Consider the following 22745-nt stretch of genomic DNA (forward strand, 5'->3'; position numbering starts at 1 on the left):
ACCGTGGTGCGTTCAGCTCAAAATAAATCTCACACTGGGTGATGAACTTCCTGCAGTCACCTGATTCTCCGGAGAAGCGTTGTGGGGCTCCCAAGCTGACGACAATCGGTGGAGCAGACGCTACCGGCTCCGGTTCTAGTGGAATCGAGGTCGCGTGGATCTCGGCCAGACTCCTGACCAGCTGAGTGAGCTTCGCCACTGACCTCTTGCCCCGCAGCACAGCAGGTCAAATCCTGGAGGGCGGCGTCTGTCTTTCTGTCCAGCTCCTTGAGCCGTTGCACCTAAGCCTGGAGAGCGGAGCGCACAGACTCTGTGCCAGCTGGGTCCATCTCTGGCCAGATTGTTCTGTCAGGTGGGCGGATGAATCGGACCCACATGCACAGGAGACTAAGAGGTGCATTTGATCCAATTTAATAGACTTACAGGTTTCCAGGAAAACAAGGTTCACAGGAAAACAAGCAAGGTGGCAAGCAGGAGCAGGCAGGATCAGGCGAAGGTACCAAAGGGGTAGGCTAAGACAAGGTCAACAAACAGGCAAGGTCTGGCAACAAGATCTACTGTACACACAGGAATCGCTGGAAAGAGGACATGCATCACTACAATCTGGCGGAGGTCTGAGGTGAGTACTGGTGGTTAAATACCTGAGCTGATTGTCTATTGCTGACAGGTGATGTGAAAACCGACCGATAGTAAAGCTAACACATGACATTGAAGATCAACAAAAACCGGAAGTAGTGCTAAATAAAACAGGAAATGACAATAATGCAAATGTCCACACTGAAACTGTGACAAATATATGCTGCTTGTTGAACTGCCAGACAGGACAAAAAAAAAAAGTTTAAAACCAAAATAGGCAGCTGTAGTCCCAGATTGGCTGCTCTGAACGTCTTTACGAGGCCATATGCACAATTATATCACTATTATATATTATATTATGAATTATATTAATTAAATCGGGACCCATAACCACAGAAATATATGAAGAGATTATATTGTATCAGACGTTCCAGTAGACATGATACAGTGGGTGTGTTAAGAGGGTGTGCTGTTTAAAGACGTGTAAAAAGCTGAGGAGAATGAAAACAACAATGTTTTGCTGTTTTGCTGCTGGTGCAGGTCCATCTTAAACTAGACAGAGCAATTCTTAATAAGAGCAAAGATGAGGAATTGAACTCACACCACCAAGAAAAACATCACTCACCCTAATTACTGGGCTATCTGATGATATGGGAATTGGCCTGAGTAGGCATCATAAATAAGTCAATATGAATTCAACAGTATGTATTTCATAAGAAAATAAAAAGTACTCGCCACATTTGACCACACAACAGATTCTTCATGATCAGAATCAAAAAAGTTTGCACAGGACAACGAAGGAATTTTATGTGAATTTTATCCCTCTTGTGGCAAAAAACAAAACAAATTACTTACAATTTTAATTATAGTTATTTACAAATAAAAAAATAATAAATAAACTGCAGGTCGATATGTCACATACAGCAGTGATGCTTGCTGCCCGTTTTTTGAGTTTGGCCTGGTACAGGTGTTAAATGGAAGGGAGCTCAGTCCCAATGATCTTCTCTGCTGACCACCCGCTGCAGTCTGTGTCTGTCCTGCTTGGTAGCTGAGCCAAACCACACAGCGATAGAGGTGCAGAGGACAGACTGGATGATGGCCATGTAGAAGATGGTCAGCAGCTCCTGGGGCAGATTGAACTTCCTGAGCTGTCTTAGGAAGTAGAACCTATAGACACCTAACAGTGTCTATTTGGGGGGGCTAATTCCGGTTTAAAACCTTCCTTTTTGATAGAGCTTAGAGTTAGAGATGGTTCAGGTAACTGGCAATGATTGTTAGTCACATGAACCATCTCTTGGTTAAGCTGCAATAGACATAGACTGCTGGGGGACTTAATTTAAACACTGAGCTCCTCTGTTTCCTTCTATCTCTTCTATCCATAGAATAGAATAACCCCTATCATTATTCCATGTTTAATTAACCTTGTCTCTTTCTTTCCTGTAGTTGTGCTTCTCCCCCCTCTCTTTCTCCCACTCTGTCCTCACCTACAAGTATCATTGGACTCAGAGCTGTGTCTGTGATGGGCAGCTGCGGATGGAACCACCTTGCCTGTGTCGAGTCCCTGGTCCAACCATCCTGCCTGTGCTGTGTTGTTGCTTGTTTGTTGTTGCTGTTCTTTTCTCTCTCTTTCTATCCCTTCACCCCAACCAGTTGAGGCAGTTGGCCACCCACATTCAGCCTGGTTCTGCTGGAGATTTCTTCCTCGTTAGAGACAGAGTTTTACCTCTCCACTGATGCTGTTAAATTGTAATTATTACAATTCAAGGCCTGGTTGTTTTGGGGATTTGTTGGGTTTAGCTATGTAAGGTCTTAAACCTAACCTTGTAAAGTGCCTTGAGATAACTTTGTGATTTGGCACTATATAAATAAATTGAATTAAATTAATTAATTAATCGCATTTTCACTATGGCCAATTGCATTCAAATGTTTAAATCTGCATAAAAGTGGCTGTTTTTGTGTCAGAAAGAACATAAATTTTCAGTTGACCGATTGTAAAGGAGTCAATATCAAGGTTATATTTTAATCTTTTGTCGTCCTGACAACAGTAACACTCCAATATAAACTGATATAAAGTAAAATATCAGGTTATCAGATTAAAAATACAATTACAGAAATATGCCCAATGACCTAAATTACATCCTGTGCGTCAGGTTCACCCAGAGTGTTGCAGTAAGTAAATTATTTTCTATATATGGCTTAAACTCGACAGGATCTTATCAAAACACTGTTTAATACTCATCACATTTATTGCCCTGTTTTATCTAAAGGCTGCTAAACTTTGTCCTTTCTCTCTGTGTAGTCAACTATATAAAAGGTCAAGTTCTGCAGCTGTTATTTGCTGTCTTGGTGGAGTCGTCTGGTGAGTTTACAAGAAAAAACAACTTTTCTAAGTTATTCTTTTAACATGTATTGTCTTTCGTTTATTTTTTGTCTTTTAGAGTAAACAAGTGAGTTCAAAATGACCAGACTTACAGTTATAGCAGGTATCGTATAAATAGATTAGACATATATAATAGAATTTTACAATTCTCTTGATTGCTCTAATCCACCCTCTTTTACATTTTCCAGCCATATGTCTGGCAATATGCCAGATGGGTAAGTATCTTTGACATATCTTGTTTACTTAATGTCAAAACTGGAATCACTGTTACTTTAAAGTTCCTTTGTTCCAAACCAGGGTCTGCCAGCCGAATGGAATGCTACTTCACCAACTGGTCCCAGTATAGACCTGGTGAGGGCAAGTTCCTGCCAAAAGATGTGGACCCCTTCCTTTGCACTACCCTGATCTATGCCTTCTCAATCATCAACTACAACAATGAGTTGGTCACCTATGAGTGGAATGATGACATCCTCTACAAGTCTTTCAACGAACTGAAAAAGAAGTATGTGGCCATGGTTGAAATAAGTTGGTGTTTGTGTAGTAGTCAGACTGTGCAGCAGTCACTACAGCTGTAGTGTTTATGCCAATACTGTAGAGTACTGGCATAAATTAAGAATTGTGGAGCCTTATTTGTCTACAAGATGATTCCTATTTTTTTTGTTATAAATTACTACAGATAAGTTATTGTTTGCAACATGATATTTGGCTGCAGTGGCTCAAGCGTCCATCAGTCTTTCGTGGATTCGTGGTTTCCTGACTCCTCTGGGTCAGGTTCACTGAACCCCAAGTTGCCCCCAGTGGGTCAGCTTATACCACCAGTGTATGAATGAAACTCAAAGCATTTTTACCATTTACTATATTGCCCCTAATACCAAGCAATGTGATGGTCCATAATTCTTTTTTTGTTTGTTTGTTTTTTGGCTCCTACAGCAACTAAATATAGAGCCCTAGAATAAAATGTTGACCCTAACCTAAAACCTATTTAAAAGCAACTGCTACTGTAGCTTGTATAAAGTGTGGTGGTGATCTAAGATCTTTGCTGTTTGCAGGAATCCTAGTCTAAAGACTCTTCTGGCTGTCGGTGGATGGAACTTCGGCTCAGCACAGTGAGTAACATTGTATAGATTACCTGCAAGGTCCGCTATTGATATTCAATCAGCTACACTGCTGAAAAAATATACATGTTTATAGACCAAATAAATGCAAAGTACCTATGTACAAAAAAACTGTTTCTAATAGGAATTAAGAATAATTATTATAAAGTAAAAAAAAAGTTACTTTTTGTATGATTGTACCTAAACAACTATACCTAGACTAAGACAAATATTCCACGCAGGTTTTCCATCATGGTGTCTAATGAAGCTAATCGTCAGAGGTTTATCCAGTCTACAATCAAATTCCTAAGAACTCATGGATTTGATGGTCTGGATCTGGACTGGGAGTACCCTGGTTCTCGTGGAAGTCCCCCAGAGGACAAACAAAGGTTCACTCTTCTCTGCAGGGTGTGTAGAGATCTTTAGTGCATATCTCAGGTCCTTTGATGTACTTCTCTTTGACTTCCTTATTGTTGTGTAATATCAGGAGCTGGCTGTTGCCTATGCAGCTGAAGCCAAGGCCACTGGCCAACCTCAGCTGATGTTGACTGCTGCTGTTCCTGCTGGAAAAGGAAATATTGATGCTGGATATGAGATCGCTGAAGTTGCCAAGTGAGTGTTATCTGTTGAATAGATCTTGTCAGAGAAAGGTGCTACTATGTATTTTTATTGTTTCCGCTTTTTCCTCTTTCCAGGGAACTGGACTTCCTCAATGTGATGACCTATGACTTCCATGGAACTTGGGAACAGTTTACTGGGCATAACAGCCCCCTGTTCCGTGGCTCACAGGACTCTGGTGACCTGATCTACTTCAACACTGTAAAAAGACGTTTGATGCTTATAAAAGTCAATTTAAAGGGTGTTGTTTAAAGGTATATATTTCACAACTTATATCACTTTTTGTAGGATTATGCTATGAAGTACTGGAGAGACAATGGAGCTCCGTTAGAGAAGCTGAGGATGGGCTTTGCTGCTTACGGTCGTACCTTCCGTCTGACATCTTTAAACACTGGTGTTGGAGCCCCAGCTAGTGGCCCTGCATCAGCCGGTCCATTCACACGTGAAGCAGGATTCTGGTCCTACTATGAGGTGTGTCAAGGTTTCAAATGAGGTTTCATCTAAGGGGGAAGGTAATCCAATGTGATGACTTAATGGTTTATGTTTTCCATTTTATAGATTTGTAACTTTGTGAAGGACACCCCCATTCAGTGGATTGAGGACCAGAAAGTCCCATATGCCACAAAGAACAATGAGTGGGTTGGATTCGACACCAGGGAGAGCTATGATATTAAGGTATTTACGTGTGCAGTAGCATACAACATTTCAGGTACTACATGTTTCTGTCACCAAATAGTGTTTATTGTTGTCAAACAGGTGAGCTACCTGCAGGAGCAAGGGTTCGGTGGTGCCTTTGTGTGGGCCCTTGATTTGGATGACTTTACAGGACAATTCTGCGGACAAGGAAAACACCCACTGTTGTCTCATCTCAACAAAATTCTCAATATTGGTAGGTTTTTAGTAATCTTCTCACAATAATATCAGATGTCTTGACTGGAAGCAATTTTCCCACAGTTCTTATATTTACATATAATTGTGTTTTATAGAGAGACAGACAGATTGTACCACAATAAAATTAAAATATAAGATGCTGTTTTACTTATACAAATATCTTTAACGACTATTTATTGTAAACTTTAATAACAAAATTATTACATAACAATGTTACTTACAGTAATAAAGTAAAAAAGTAATGTATTGTGCTGTTCTAATTAATAAATTCATAGTTGTGTACATTTACATGTTCATTTCTTCTGTATGTACATTTACGATGTACATTTCTTCTGCTTCCTTTCTCCAGAGATGCCCACACTGCCCCCAACTACCAGCCCTGACCCAAATCTTACCACCAAATCCACAACCACAACAACCACAACAACCACTCATGCTCCAGGACCTGGCTTCTGCAATGGCAAACCCGATGGGCTGTACGCCAATCCAGATGACAAGGCAACTTTCTACATGTGCGCTGGGGGGATCACACACTTGGAATATTGTGGTGCTGGATCTGTCTTTAATGACAAGTGCAAGTGCTGTGCCTGGCCCTAAGTCTCAAGTGGACACAATGTGTAAAACCATGGCTAAAAGACCTGCTTTAGAACAGGCTCCCACAGCGTTTCTTTATCCACTGTGTACAGCATTATTTCTTTAATGTGTGTATAATCAGTGTATAAATGCAATGTATTTAATTTTAATGTAACATTTTACAGATATTACCTCACATGCTACCAACAGGACACCTGTCAAAACCCATACTACAGTTCACAAACATTTTTCTCTCTTTAAAAACTGTCATATATTCATCAGTGTGAAAATACTTATAAAATAAAAAGCATTAAAGATACAGAGTCTTTACTGTATAATGAGAGCTTTTATTCAGTTAAATAGAAAGAGGAGAGGAGGCAAGACTCTGCAAGAATAGCTCAAGAAATTCAACAAGGCGGCGCAACACCGGCAGTAAACAAGAGCTCGATAAACTATCCGCCAATAAATATATATAAATAACTACTTCATCCTACAAAAAACAATCAACCAATAACACAGAAGAAAGTTTCTAGTACAAGTGCTCCGAGCGTCTGGTAATGGGGAAAAAAGACACGGCCCCAAACAAAAGATCTTGTCCGTCTGACTCACCTGAGTCATCTGGAGCTGGCTCGGCTGATAAAAACATCAGACATCCTGAAGTCTATAGAAAAAAATGATGTTGTGGACAACATGGCATTTCATCGCACTCATTGGCTGGATGAAAGGCAACCAGATGCCAGCGCCCACGACCCATCATTGCCAAGATTCATGACTTTAAGCAGAAGGAACTGATTAAGAGCCGGGGCAGACAGCTGAAGGGGACTGACTACAGCATCAACGATCGGTTCCCCAAGGAGATCCTCGACCGCCGCCACCGCCTGTCATCCGTAAGAGTTTCATGGTTCAACGGAGAGCTCTACCGGGACCAGGAAGCAATTGCTGTACTAGCAGGTGGTATGTAACAAAAATGGTTTAATATGAAAGGTTTGTTAAAAGAAAATAATAGATGTAAAGATTAAGGTAAAACGTGTTATAACTTTACATCCATGATTTATTCAAACTCGTTCTCTCTTCAGATGTTTCAGTTAAATGTTTATTGTAATTTTAATGTCATTCACTTCAGTTTGCAAAGTGCTCATCAATCTTGAATCACTCACTTTCCTTCCACTTTATTTTCCTTTTCTTTACTCTTTTTCCATCACCTACTTTTACTCCACACTGTACATCCTTCTCTACTCTAATCTTCTCCTAAGTAGTCAGCCAGCTATGTGGCCCTCCAGCAGCTATAGTACACACAAACATCTACTGCACAGGCAAAACATGTGTACATACATAGGTCACACACAAATCAGAATACAATGGTACTCAAGTTCAGTCACACACCTAAAGTTTGTTACACTACATACACACAAGACTAGTGATCTACTGTACAGCAGTCAGGTACACCACTGAAAATTGTCACTTGGAATGTACATGGAATCAATAAGAAGGAGAAATGATTTAAAATATTTAACCATTTGAAAACCTTACAAGCAGACATTGCTTTACTACAAGAAACCCATCAACAGAGTTCCCACTTAGCTGGTTACAATTCTACTTTATTCATAATGATACTATTGTAGGTCCAGAAGGAAGATATATAATCATTAATATGACAGAAAACATTGAATATTGCATAGCTAATGTGTGTTGGGGCAGTGTGATGGTTGTGGTAGTGCCAAATGAATTAGCAACACCACCTAGTCTCAGAAAGAGCTGAGTTTGATTAACCTCACTCAGGTTTGCACCAGTTATGTTGGGGATATGCGAGGGGCACAAATTATAATAATTGGATTTATAGCTCCTGAGTGGAGATACCAATTATAAACATATTATAATTTCGATTCACAAATTTGGTTATTAGCTTAAACATATATAAATATATGACAAAGGTCTATAGTTAGGTAAGTGAAACATTTAATTATTATTGATTAGTAGTTATTAACTGAATTAATAATTACTTAATTTTACAGGGCACCACCCTGTTACCAGGGACCAATAACCAATTTGGATACAGTCTCAATTGTATTTAAGTTGGTTGAAGGATGCGAGTTACCCGAGATTTATCTTTGTTGATGCCTGTGGAAGTATTTCCTGATTCAGACAGTGAGAGGGAGGTGTGTGTGTGTGTGTGTGTGTGTGTGTGTGTGTGTGTGTGTGTGTGTGTGTGTGTGAGAGAGAGAGAGAAAGAGAGAAGTAAGAAGAAAGGAGGAGGGAGAACGCGCCCCCCTTTAGGGTAGCACAGTGTTTGCCGATGAGCCCTTTGAATGAAGCGCGCGTGTCTCGCGCTCACGGGGAAAGAAGCGTGTAAAGGAGTGTGAAGTGGGACTAGCGTGAATAAGGCTTGCGGTCTCACAAACACGTGGAGCCATATTCGGCGATATAGTCATGTGATCGCGGAAGCGCGCAGTGGTTGAATCGTGCGCTTAGCGTGGTCACAGCAGAAACAGAGCACCGCACAGTACCACAATAAAGCAAGCTTAAGCTAGCGAAATCACAGATTACAACACTTCAATGTGCACTTCTTAGATTCACATAGATCTATAACAGCGTTATAGTCACGTGATCGCTCGATCGTTCTACTCTGCTCAGACTTAAAGATCCATGCACACGCTTTTTTTATGCTCCACATTGCTAAAGAATTGGACCTTGATGTCTCAGTAAGGTGTCTGTAACTTTTCATGCCAAAAAGCGCTGTAGATCGTCCACACGGCCCGTCTGAAAACGTGTGTTTTAAGCTCTCGTCCACAACACTCTATTTTCGGAGTGTGTTGGAAGCTAAACTGATCGCCACACTCCTTTGAGGAAGCGCATAGCTGTGATCCGCCGCGGGAATCAAACGTCACGGCCAATGAATCCATTGTAACAATGACACTGGCTAACTCGTCCTCGTAGTGGAGTTCAACCATATGTTTGATCCAAAATCTGACTCTGAAGTTGAATGGGAGGCTGTTGAAGTGGTTACACTTCGACTGGCGCAAGGTACGTCTAACTGGCTTATTCACGTTTAATTTACTTTGATTCATATAATACGCAACTTGATTATCTGCTAATGCTAATACTAATGGTTGCAAATTAGCAGCCTGATTTAATACAACAGAATATTCATAACACTACTACAGCTTGTTTGGGAGCATAGCTTGATAAACTAATGTAAACTCATTTTTACATGTTTTTTTATTTCTCGTTCTGCTGCTGTGTGAACTGTGTTTATTACTTTAATTAATAAATTAAAATTTCGATAAATCTTACCTCAAGACGCCTGAACTAGTTGCCAAACCTACTGTCATGCATGGTTGATGATCCAGGACTGGAGCCAGTATGATTGAATGTGTATTCATTACAGAACACATTTAACACTAGAACTACTAAAGGACGTACACCTTTACATATACCCCTACCAACGGCTGGGTGTTCATTTGTCCGGCACGCTCCAGCTGGCACCCTGCCGCTTTTGTTATGTAAAAAGGGCCATTACCGACGCACTCTGTGGGGTGAGACGAATGGGCTTGCTGAGCCCTTGAGCAGGTTTCCTACTCATGTTCCTATGAGTCTATGAGTGACATCCACTGCTAAAATGTTCCACCGCTATGTGCTTGGATTTACAACGTGAAAGGACGAGTATCATTGTTGCGGTCTCACCAAAGGAAGCAATGAAAAACATCAACAATACAATAAGACAGTTTTGCTGCTTTGCTCATTTACAAAAAAAAAAAATTAAATAAAGTCCACACATTATTGCACTGTAGCGTTACCAAAGAATACAGAAAATACGACAGTACACCGCTCACCCATCTAATTTCAACATATGTGCAATTAAAAATATATTATAAACCAAGAAACGCTTGAAAGCGTTTCGGTTTTATATTCCAGTTTATTTCGTTATTTCCCCTTTCACCTGTACCACATAATAAGTCATTGCACAGCTACAGCCATTTTTCACCAGCCGCTTTCGGCAGTGAGTCATACACGGACGTTGTTCTGCCCGCTTTCATGTAGACACGGAACTCTTCAAAGTTTTTTCAAACGTAGATTTTGGTAATTTCGTTATTTATATACAACACGTAAATGCATATGCTAAAAATTACAGAAAATATGACAGTACACCCATCAAGTTTTAACAAATGTGTAATAAAAAATATACGCTTGAAAGCGTTTTCCGTTTTATATTCCGTTTATTTAGTTATTACTCCTTTCACCTGTACTACATAATAAGTCATTGCAGAGCTACAGCCATGTTTCACCAGCCGCTTTCGGCAGTGAGTCATAGAAGGACGTTGTTCTGCCCGCTTTCATGACATAATAAGTCATTGCAGAGCTACAGCAGTGTTCCTAATGTAGCAGGCGTCACCTGGTGAGTGACGTGAGCGCCTCCCTGATTGGGAAGGGAGGGGATAAAAGTTTGCGGGTGTTCCTCGTACTGGTGGTTCTGAAAGGATGCTGGTGTCGGTAGGAGCGTGAGTAAGATCTGCACAGGTGTCGCTGGAGCTTGCGGGGCAGCCACGCAGTCAGTGGGGTGGCGTCCAAAGCGGAGACGCGCAACGATCGTGTATACGATAATTGACAGGGCAGTTTATTTAAGGGTTTTTTTCTTTGGTTAGTCCACTCGGCCTTGCATGGCCTTGTCATATGCGGGAGCATATTCTGTAAGGGTGGACTAACCACGTTTTTCTATTATTATTTTTGTTTTTTGTGTCGTTTAGTTTGTTTGCCATTTCCCTAGCCGTCCCCTGTGGATAGCGTAGCCTGGCCCATTGATCATGTTGAAAGGCCGATCAGGGTGTGTATTTAATCATGCGTGAATTATACTATTATATTGCGGTGTTTTAACCCTTAGCATGACTGTGTGTGCGGTGTTCCACTAAGGGCTTTGCGAACCCTTCAGCACAGGAAGCAACGGTGACAGTGACTATCAGATGTCGGGGGATGTGTGACGGGGACGGCGCTGTCTTTTAAGAAAACTAATAAAGTCTGTACCATTTAATCTACACCTGACTACACGCCATTATTCCTAGTGAGTGAAGTGAGGTCGATTGAGTGGCGGGCAACATTCTGGCGTAGATGGCAGGATAAGACAAAGAGAAGTGGCTTTATTGTTGGTAGTTTTTTGTTTACTTTGACGGACAGTGGTGTAAACGCTCGTGGGAGAAGATCATGGCGGACGAGGAGAGGCAAGCGATGGCGCAGCAGACCCGGGAGTTAAAAAATGAACTGAGGGCTGTGAGGAGAACGCGATGCTGTGAGAGAACGCGAGACTCTGCGAGAACAGCACGAGAAATTCAACAAGGCGGCGCGACACCAGCAGTAAACAGCGCGACAAACTATCCGCCAATTTAAATAAATAAATAACTACCTTATTTTACGGAAAATAATCAACCACCCTACCATTCTGGATAACACCGAAGAAAGTTTCGAGTACATCGACGAGTGCTTCGAGCGTCTGGTAATGGGGAAAAAGGAGACGGCTCCCACCAAGCGTTCCCGTCCGTCTGACTCACCTGAGTCACCTGGAGCTAGCTCGGCTGGTAAAAACATCACGGACATCCTGGAGTCAATAGAGAAAAAAATATCAAGCTTCGACGCGCGTCTGGCGCTAGTGGAACTCCTCCACAAAGAGTTTATGGCCCTCCGCGACTCCCTGGAATTCAGCCAGCAGCAGGTGATTTCTCTCGCCACCGAGAACGAGGCCCTGAAAGGAACGGTGCAGTACCTGACGGAGGATGTGGCTCAGCTAGCGGCCGAAAATAAAAAAATAAAAGAAGGCATCATCGATCTGCAGGCCCGCAGCATGAGGGACAACCTGGTGTTCTCGGGGATTCTCTGGGATTCCAGAACAGGCGGAGGAAAACACGGAAGATGGCGTTCCACCGTTCGCATAGACTCGGCGGAAGACGACCGGATGGCCAGCGCCCTCGACCCATCGTTGCCAAGTTTCATGACTTTAAGCTGAAGGAACTGGTTAAGAGCAGACAACTTCTTCACATCACTGTCTGCTCACTCTGGTTCCAAACTTATAGTAGGAGGGGACTTCAATTTAGTTGGACAGGCTAAGCAAAGCAGTGAGCAACAGGAACTGGCAATCAGTACAGACCTTAAAACAGTACATGGATGACTTCGGTCTCTGTGACACATGGCGTTCTCTTCATCCTACATCCAGGGAATATACCTTTTTCTCACCAGTTCACCACTCTCACTCCCGTATAGATTATATTTTAGTAAATAACTCAGTTTTACAAGATGTCTCTGACACCAATATTCACTCTATCACAATCAGTGATCATGCACCAATGTCCATTTCGTTGATTAAGACAGCCACACCATCAACCAGGAATTGGAGGTTTAATACATCATTACTCAATGATCAAGACTTCATCAGTTATGTCAGGAGAGAATGGAAAACCTTTATAGAAATCAACGAAACACCGGAAATCTCACCCTGTGTTCTTTGGGAGACTGGGAAGGCAGTTATGTGCGGTAGAATTATTTCATATTCATCACACAAGAAAAAAAGGACATGTTACTTGAATTAGAATTAGAGCAAAAAATAAAATCTCTAGAGATTAAATATGCTGCCTCTCCAACCAATGATGTCCTAGAAGACTTAAAGAATCTAAAGCTGAAATTAAATAATATAATTGATTGCAAAACTCAGTTTCAGATAGACCAATTACGCTGGGAGAACTTTGACCATGCTAACAAATGTGGTAAATTTCTAGCTAACCAATTAAAAAATAATAAAGAGAAACAAATCATCCATTCAATAACTAATAAGGAAGGCAACATTACTCGTGATCCCCATGAAATAAATGATACCTTTAAAATCTTTTACCAAGAGTTATATACGTCCCAAATAGATCCACCCACCTCAGCCATAGAGGCGTTTCTGAATAAACTAGAACTGCCAAAGCTAAATTAAGAACAATCTACAACTCTAGACTCATTGTTATCTTTGGCAGAACTACATGAAGCTCTGCAGGAGATGCCCAATAAAAAAGCTCCAGGACCAGATGGATTCCCAACTGAATTTTATAAAGAGTTCTGGTCCATGATGGCACCCAGCTTTTACAAAATGGTAGCTGAAATTAAACAACAACATTCATTACCCACAAATATGAATTCTGCCTTCATAAGCCTGCTCCAAAAACCAGGAAAAGACCCTACACTCCCATCGAGTTATAGACCAATTTCACTAATAAATGTAGATCTAAAAATAGTGTGTAAAGCACTTGCTAGAAGATTAGAAAAAATCACTCCATATATAATTCACTCTGATCAAACAGGCTTCATTAAAGGTAGACAGTCAACAAACAATACGAACAGACTAATTAATTTAATTGATTATGTCACCATCCATAAACTAGAGTCAGCCATCGTCTCCTTAGATGCAGAAAAAGCTTTCGATAGAGTAAACTGGAAGTTTCTTTTAGCCACTCTGCACAAATTCGGCATTGGGGAAACATTCATAGACTGGATCCAAATATTATACAACTCAGCAAACGCTGCAGTCAGAACAAACAACCAGATCTCACCAAGGTTTAATCTGCATAGAGGGACAAGACAGGGCTGCCCACTTTCCCCATCACTATTTGCAATATTTATTGAACCTCTAGCCGCAGCAATAAGACAGCATGAAGGAATTACTGGAATATCGACCAAATCAGTAAATCATAAAATAAGTTTATATGCTGACGATGTGTTACTGTTTCTCCTGGAGCCACAGACGTCTCTTCCTACAACTTTCAGCCTCATAGATGAATTCTCAGGACTTTCAGAGTACTCTATTAACTGGACCAACTCTATAGTGCTACCACTTAACCTTAAGGTGACTAACATCTCCTCTACCACACTCCATTCAGGGAACATAAAATACTTGGGCATTGAATTGTCGTCTAGGCTATCAGAGCTTATTGATCTAAACTACAATCCATTATTAAAAGAAATAGCCAACCTCAAAAGATGGCAGTCCTTACCCATTTCACTTATGGGAAGAATTGCCACCATAAAAATGATGATCCTGCCAAAAATTAATTACATATTCTCAATGATTCCAACTCAGCCAGCCCAGGCGTGGTTTAAGACATTAGACTCCTACATCTCACAGTTTTTGTGGAAAACCAAGCCACCACAAATTAGTTTAAACACTCTTCAAAAATCCAAACGCTGTGGCGGCCTAGAACTACCTAACTTCCACCACTATTTTCTTGCCAATAGACTGAACCATGTCCACAAATGGATAAAACCCATGCCAGCAGACTCCTCCTGGATAGACATTGAACAAACGTTTTGTGGAAATATTAAAGTTGCAGATCTGCCCTTTATCAGCACCAAAATCAAACATCATAGTTGTTACCAGAACATTAGCATAAAAGCATCTCTGCAAGCCTGGTGGGAGTTTCTTAAAATTAATGGGTCTTCGCTTACTCTTTGCCAAAACACACCTCTCTGGAACAATCCAGACATCATACAAAACAAAAAGGCAATACACTTTCCAACTTGGCATATCAAAGGGATAACACATCTGAAACACGTTTTCACAAGAGACAAGTTTACCTCTTTTGAAGAACTAGTGTCTCACTATGAAATCACTAATGCCAATTTCTTAGAATACCAACAACTAAAGTCAATACTTAATGCAAAAAGTAAGAATACTGCCATGCACATGCAACCACCACCAGTAATAGAGCGATTTATTGATATATCAGGGAAAAGGACAGTATCCAAAATCTATATCTTAATTTCCAATGTAGACCAGACAGTGAGCCTTCCGATCTCTAAATGGGAAGCTGATCTCAATATCACCACTAATTACACGTTCTGGAATAACATATGTTCTAATTTATGCAGAATGACAAAAAATACAAATTTACAACTAATACAATACAAAATTCTTCATAGAACTCACTATACAGGACAAAGGATGTTCCAAATGGGTCTCACAAACTCAAATATTTGCCCTCACTGTACAGATAACACAGCAGATAGATTCCTACATGCATTCTGGTCATGCTCACCTGTGCAGCAATTTTGGCAAAGAGTATGTGAACACCTGTCAACCCAGTTAAGCTGTCCAATGCCAGCAGCCCCTGCACTTTGTCTTCTAGGAGATCTAAGTGGGCTTGATCTAGAGACAAACTCATCACACACACTTCTTTCTGCCCTCTGTGTCGCAAAGAAAATCATCCTCATGAACTGGAAAACTAAAAAAAAATTAAGCATTACTCAATACCTGAACAGCTTGTTAGATTATACCAACTTAGACACATTGTCTGCTTCATCAAATCAATGACCAAAACTATACTCTGATTGATTCCATTTCCAGGTAAGGATGCGTGGGGCTCGGGTACTGCGTCATGTCTGGCACAGTGGTGGTGGGGTGACTAGTGGTTGGGGGTGTCTGCCTGCCTAAGGAACCAGGACAACGGGTTGGTGGACTCTGGGCTGGCCGCATGGGTCCCCTGCGGCGGGGGTGTGGTGGCTGCTGAGACCGGCGGCCCTGTGCTGGAGTGGGACCATTTTGAGGGTTGGCGTGTGCCTGTCTCCGGGGAGCCGGAGGCGGGCCTCCCTGCCGGTGTGCGGGGTGGAGACCTGGGTGACCTGCGTCCGGGGGACTCCCTCTGGGGGTGCCTGCCTGTGCCCGGAGGGGTGTCTCTCCCCTGGGGTGCTGCCCCTGCTCGGGTGGGGCGCTGCCTGCCCTAGCAGTCCGACGCCCTCTGGTAACTGCTCGGGCCTGTTGCAGGGGGGGTTGGCGGACTACTCAGGCTAGAACCTTCATTGGGCCCTGGGCGGAGGCTTGCCCTCAATGCACAACCGCAGAGTATGTGTGTGGGTTTGAGTGTCACACTACACGGGGCGAGCATGGGCATACTTGAGCGAGAGAATGGGTAAGTGTGACAGAAGGGTGAGGATGGCTCTGGCTGTGCTGCGTGTGGCGCCTGGGCAGTAGTACTGCGGTCCCTGGGTCTCGGCTGTCCCATCCTGGCTGGGGGTTGTGGGGGGTGGTGGGATAGGTAGCAGAGCCAGTCGGGAACCTGGCTCTGCGGACCCTGGTGCTCTGCTTCCCAACTACATTTCTCCACATTCATCCACTTAGGTCTGCAAGGGGCGTCCTGCTGATGGAGGGACCGGGGCTACTGGGAAGTGGTTCCGTCCCTTCCAAGTGGGATGCTCTGCAGTTTTAATTGCATTAGTCATACACACTTGTCCAGGAATCTGGGGGCTCCTTCCGGGGGGGCCAGTAGACGGAGCCTTCCCATTGATGGCTCTGTCTGCTGGACCCCTCGGAGAATTGGGTATCTCCCAAAGTTCCTCATACTTAGCCACATACACATACATTTAGGGCCGGGGGTGGGCTCCTTCACTGGGGCCTGGGGCTGAGGCCAGTTGTGGCCTCGGCCACTGGCCCTGGTGGAGAGATCACCACCCAGTTTTAACTGCAAAAAGACATTTAGGGCGAGGGGGGGCACTGTCCGGGGGACACACCGTCAGCCAGCGGTTGTGCTCCTGGAGGTGTCACCCACCTTCAGTGCACTTTAGTTCCACACACGTCCAAGCTGGGTTGCAGGGTTCTGGGGTGCCTTTTTCTGCTCCCCTCTGCCTCCCCCGGGTTGGGGGGGTTGGTCGGGGCTCGGGAGGAGCTGCGGTCCCTGCCTGGGGCCACATGGACGGCAGGCCGGAGACCTACCCTCCCCACGAATGTGATCAAGCGAATGGTGTGGGTGCGAGAATGTATCTGAGAGTGCATTGGTTCACGTATGATTGACTAGTTTGTTGTGAGAGAGTCTATGGTGTTTGTATGTGTTGATGTGATGATGTGTGTTGCACATGTGGGTGGGTGTATGCGTCTGTGTTTGTGTGAGTTGGTATGCGTGTGGTGGGGTCCGGTTCTTCGCCCGGGGTACGATGATCGTCTGCCTGGGTGGTCTCTTTTCTGCTGACCCCACCAATTGCTGGCCTTGTGTTGCAGGCCGCGGTGGCGCCAGAGGATGAGGTCGGGCCGATGGGGTAGGCCCCTCTCCGCTCGTGTGGGGGTGGTGGACTGGGGGCGGGCCCCACTCTGCGCGCGGGGGCATCTTCTGGCGGGCTCCCTACGGACCGTGGGTCCTCGGGCTCTACTCTTTCAGGCCAGGATATTGTATGTATATTGTATGTATATGTTTGTATTAGTATGTGCACATACCTTAGCACTATTATTGGTATTAGTATTAATCTCCAAGGTAAACCACAGTACAAAAATTGTTTAGTTATGAATGTGTTAGCCTAAGGTACATCCCTGCTTCTTATTTATTTTTTTAATTTTTTTTTTGCTCCGATTGTTTACTTAACAGATTTGCTTGGTTTCAGCAGCTGGTTGCAACCCCCCCACCCTCCCGCATACACACCCTAAAGCAGAAACCTAACCTGTCCACCAACACAGCAACATCACACACATTTTGGATTAGCTAAATAAACTATTAAATAAACCATAAATCAGGTGGTTGTTAAAGCAAAGCTGTCCATCACAATATGGCATTCAGCGTAATATATGCTGCTTGCTAAACTGCTGGACAGAACAAAAAAAAACAAACAAAAAAAATGAACTGAGGGACATGAGAGCTGTAGCTGCAGAGGCAGAGAGGCCGTCTACATCTACGGGCGCTTTTGGAAATGAACCTGGAATGGCGACAAGGAACCAATCCGGTAATTTATGTGCAGCGAGATAGAAAGTTACCCTCTTTAAGGCCAGATCATGTAAATTCATTGACTCTAGATGAATGGATTGAGCTGATGAGATCGTTTGTACAAACAAGAGGGGGGACAGAAAAAGAGCGAGCTCAAATGGTTTTTGATCATCTGGAGGGTGCCGCACGTACTGAGATCAAATTCTTGCCAATTGATCAGAGAATGTGGAAAAAATCTTTGATACTCTTAATGAAGTATATGGTCTGCCACACACTCATATTTCCTTACAGCGCTGTTTTTTTAATCGGAAGCAGCAAGAAGGGGAGTCTTTTCTGGACTACTCTCATTCTTTGATGGATCTGATAGACCAAATTATTAAAACTGGTCGTCAGGCAGCTCATAAAGCTCCGACAGATCTGCGAGATCAATTCTGTGATGGAATTAAGGATCAAGTTTTGCGGGTCAGATTGCGAGATCTGGTTAATACCAACCCACTAGCCGTGATGTTAGAGCAGAGGCCACCAAATGGGTTGCACAATATCAGAGCCAGCCTGGTAACCAAAGAGGCATTCAGTCCACCTTAGTGTCTAGTGAAGTGGCAGCATCTGGTGAAACTGTGGACTCAAACTTGTCACACTATGCAGAGTTAAAGTCATTATTGCAAGCACAGCAGACTCAGTTGGAGCTGGTTATTAGAGCATTAATTCCTCCTAAACTGCCATCTCCCAGCATTCAGACCACACGGCCCAGAAGTGTAGATGGGAAACCAGTCTGCTTCCGATGTGACCAAATTGGGCATATTGCCCGATATTGCCCCACGACATCCCGTTCTGAGAGGAGACGAGCAGAAAGGGAAGGAGAGATGGGGGTAGTCCTACAATTCAATTCAATTCAATTTTATTTATATAGCGCCAAATCACAACAAAGTTATTTCAAGGCACTTTACAAAGTGAGGTTTAAAGTGTTTAAAGCTAGTGTACAGAGCCAAACACTGGTGGGAGAGTTGCAAGGCTCCAATTTAACAGACAACCCAGGCATTAGCCACCTAGTGGGTGTATGCCCGGAGGGGGAGGTTGATTTGGGGGGGGGGGTGGTCCCATGCCTTTTAGACACAGGATCAATGGTTACCACAATGACAGAGTTTTTTTAAAGAAAGAATTTTCCCATCTCACTAAAGACATGCTTAAGGAATGTGGATGGTTGGGGTTAAAGGCGGCTAATGGCCTAAAAATTCCTTATTTGGGTTATGTTGAGTTGGATGTTACAATTTTGGGGATATGTCTGCCCGGTCGGGGGGTACTGATTGTAGGAGACCCCATCGATGGTTACAGAAAAAGACACGTGTGCCGGGGGTAAGTTGTATGAGCAACACGGTTCCAACCTGTGGGAAGCTCCAGCCCTGAAGACGGCACCCCCATCTTGCACTGAGAAAAGCACTGAGGTATTGCCAGATGACGGATGCCTTGGCTAAGTCTGTTGAACCCCATCGCATCCAAATGCAGGGTAAGAAGCCATTTTGTGTTCCTGCAGGAACCCTTGTGTATGTTCCAGTAACCTGTCCTAATATACCTGTACCAGAAACAACAGAGCTGCTTGTTGAAACTCTGGAGCCTAATCAGGGCTGCCTTCCAGAAGGGCTGTTGGTGTCACCCTCATTGCTGAAGGGAGAAAGGGGTGGGACTTTCGTACCTGTTACTAATGTGGGTAAAACGGATGTTTGGCTGACGCCACGTCGCGTCATAGCCACAGTTCAAGTGGTTAGCGTGTTGGTTGACAGGGATCCGCAAATATGTGTGTCTGTAGATTCTCAGAACTGTGTGGCTTATGTGTCTCATCAGATAGCCATGGGCGGGGAGACACAATGTGATTTACCAGAGTTTGAGAATCTTGAGGAAGGAGAAAGAGAACAAGTGAGAGCCCTATTAGTGAAGTATAGTTGTGTGTTTGCAAATAATGACATGGATGTCGGGCGTACCAACCTAATCACACATGAAATTCCAGTGCTAGATGACACCCCAGTTCGACAACCATATCGACGCATTCCACCATCCCAGTATGAACTAGCAAGGAGTCATATTCAACAGTTGTTATAGGCTCAAATCATTAGAGAAAGTAGTAGCCCATACTCATCTCCAATTGTGCTGGTCCAAAAAAAAAGATGGTAGTTTACGGATGTGTGTGGATTACAGGCAGTAGTCTGTACTACTCTACCTGGATGACGTGATAGTGTTTTCATCTTCTGTGCATCATCATCTGGAGCGTCTGGAGGAGGTTCTTTCCCGGTTAGAGAAGCAAGGGTTAAAAGTGAAGCTGTCTAAATGCCAGTTTTTTCAGCAGCAAGTGAAGTATTTGGGACATGTGGTGTCCGCGGAAGGAGTATCCACAGACCCAGATAAAGTAGCGGCAGTACGTGATTGGAGGAAACCTAATAATCTAGCAGAGCTCCGTTCCTTTTTAGAATTTGCTAGTTATTATAGGAGATTTATTGCTGGTTTTTCACAGATGGCAGCCCCTTTACACGGGGTGGTGGCACAGCTCCTCCTTGGCGGTAGAAAGGGCAAGACTCCCCCAATGCCCTTAGTTAAGTTTTGGGATGTAGATTGCGAACAGAGTTTTCAGAAACTCAAAACTGCCCTTATCTCAACCCCTGTACTTGCTTACGCAGATTTCAAGAAGCCATTTGTGTTGGAGGTGGATGCAAGCCATGGAGGGTTGGGAGCAGTCCTTTCTCAGGAGAATGAGGGTAAGCTACGGCCAATAGCCTTTGCCAGCAGGAACTTGAAACCTACAGAGCGTAATATGAACAACTATAGCTCTATGAAACTGGAGCTGGTGGCTCTGAAATGGGCTGTCACTGAAAAATTTAGAGAATACCTGTTAGGCCATCGCTGTACAGTATTCACAGATAACAATCCGTTAAGTCACCTGGCGACGGCGAAACTAGGGGCTACAGAGCAGAGATGGGTCTCAGAGCTGGCTGTCTTTGACCTATCAATAAGGTATCGCCCGGGCTCCCAAAACATCAACGCAGATGCTTTGTCGCGTCAGCATGAGAACCTGAGACATGCAGAGACTCCCGAGTTAGATCTACAGGGTGAGGGAGTTCCCATCGTGCAGACAGAAATTAGTGTGTTGCCAGGGTGTTCACAATTGGATCTAGTTGTTCTACAGAAACAGGATCCAGTTATTGGGCCTTTTTTGGGTTATTGGACAGCCGGTAGAACACCAGAACCCAAGGAGAGGAATACCCTTAGTAAGGGTACGAGGGAACTGGTTTGTCAGTGGGGACGTGTTAAAAAAAGTGGCTCCATACTGTATCGCCGGATTTATGCATCAGATAAAGGAAGGGAGGTCGACCAGCTTGTGTTACCTCAGTGTTTGCAAAACCGTGTCTTACATGCGCTTCATGACGATCATGGCCATCAAGGGGTTGACCGTACATTGCAGCTGGTACAATAACGTTATTATTGGCCAAATATGTACGTAGATGTGTCGTGTATTCTCTTTGTTCTTCAATCACGACAGAGATTTCACAAGAACTCAACTTTGAAGTTTAAATCAATAGCATACAAATTTATTATACATGACAAATTGAAACAATCATATAATGATTACAAAAGAGTAATAACAAGAGAGGCAGAGACCGAATTCACCTGCTTGTTCCTCTGCAGAGAGAACTGAGAGGTCGGAAAAGGTCCGCTGTGTGCTACCAGCGGACCCTCTGCGAAGCGCTCTGAAAACCCCAGCCTGTGAAGGCCTGCTTTTAACCGCCACCTAAAATCTTTCCACATGTCCAAATAAGGACGTGTAGATGTTTTTCTCGGCCACTCGGAAAGTCCTGGCGCTGGGCCGTGTTATCTGTCCAGCTCCCAGGTCGGCGTGACATTTTGAATATTTCCTTAGGAACAGCTCGAATAAACAGTTTACGCAACAGATTCTGCGAACCCAGATTCTACGAACCCAGTTTAAGCAAACTCTTTCACCCCACCTCACACGAACCAATCTACTCTCTGTCCCCAGACAACGACCCTGCGAAACTGCAAGGGTTGAGGAACAGTCACTGCATCTTAACCTGACCGGAACAGATTGTTCACTACCTATATAATAATATATGATATGATACATAAATATACTACAAATCCCCTCCTCATGGGCATTTTAATGCCCATCAATCTTGAAAGTGAGTGGCCAAGAAAGCTCCTCTTTGACTCATCATACTGCATTATATTAAATAGACATGAACTTCAACATTAAGATGAAAAAGCAGAGTTAAAGATTCACAAAATCTGTGGTGAATAGAACACCTAAGCTCTTCTTTCAGCTCCAACAGGTGATCCTCCCACGCTGCCTGTAAACAAGTACATTCAGTAACAAACCTCACAGTTTTCATTCTACATAAGTGTCCTCTTTATCACAACAGATTCTTCACAGACTCCACACCAACCACAGTCAATCATGAAGGTCTGTGATCCCACGTCATCCAGCATCTGCAATTCAGCTCATGCACGGGCAAATTCAAACATCAGTGTATATCAACGATGCAGCTAAGGGCGGCGCTCCGCCCACACCCTATAGCCGTGTTGGTCAGCGCAGCCCCACAATATTAGGTGGGTGAGGATTGTTGGTGTAGCTGGAATTGCAATATATTGGACTCTCCATCAGCTCCTTCGGCTCCATCGACTCCTCCTTCGTCCGTCACGGTTGTACTGGAAGCTGTGGCACTGCACCCTCTGCGTTGTCCTAGGAACCTCATCTGATGTCCTGCCTTTCTGCTAGCGACCCAGTTGGCCCAGCTTGCCTTCACATTGAACACAGAGTCCCTCATTTCTGGACCGTTCAGGGCTCCAGCACACTTCTGCTGCACCATCCTCTGTCCCCCTCAGACTGGTGCTCCAGCTGTGACCTGAGAGCTGATA

The 22745-nt window shown here is 43.6% G+C and overlaps 1 protein-coding gene across 1 annotated transcript; it reads left to right on the forward strand.

Annotated features, from left to right (window-relative positions):
• Positions 1 to 2863: 2863 nt before the first annotated feature.
• LOC114856284 (acidic mammalian chitinase-like) lies at positions 2864 to 6439 on the forward strand. Its single transcript, XM_029152137.3, has 12 exons — positions 2864 to 2935; positions 3015 to 3059; positions 3145 to 3171; positions 3254 to 3458; positions 4006 to 4062; positions 4293 to 4458; positions 4538 to 4662; positions 4746 to 4869; positions 4957 to 5139; positions 5227 to 5343; positions 5425 to 5557; positions 5909 to 6439. Exons 2-12 carry the CDS (start codon positions 3035 to 3037, stop codon positions 6154 to 6156), a joined length of 1410 nt encoding a protein of 469 aa, XP_029007970.1. The 5' UTR covers positions 2864 to 2935; positions 3015 to 3034; the 3' UTR covers positions 6157 to 6439.
• Positions 6440 to 22745: the final 16306 nt, after the last annotated feature.

This window comes from Betta splendens, chromosome 5, assembly GCF_900634795.4.
Source record: "Betta splendens chromosome 5, fBetSpl5.4, whole genome shotgun sequence".
Taxonomy (NCBI): domain Eukaryota; kingdom Metazoa; phylum Chordata; class Actinopteri; order Anabantiformes; family Osphronemidae; genus Betta; species Betta splendens.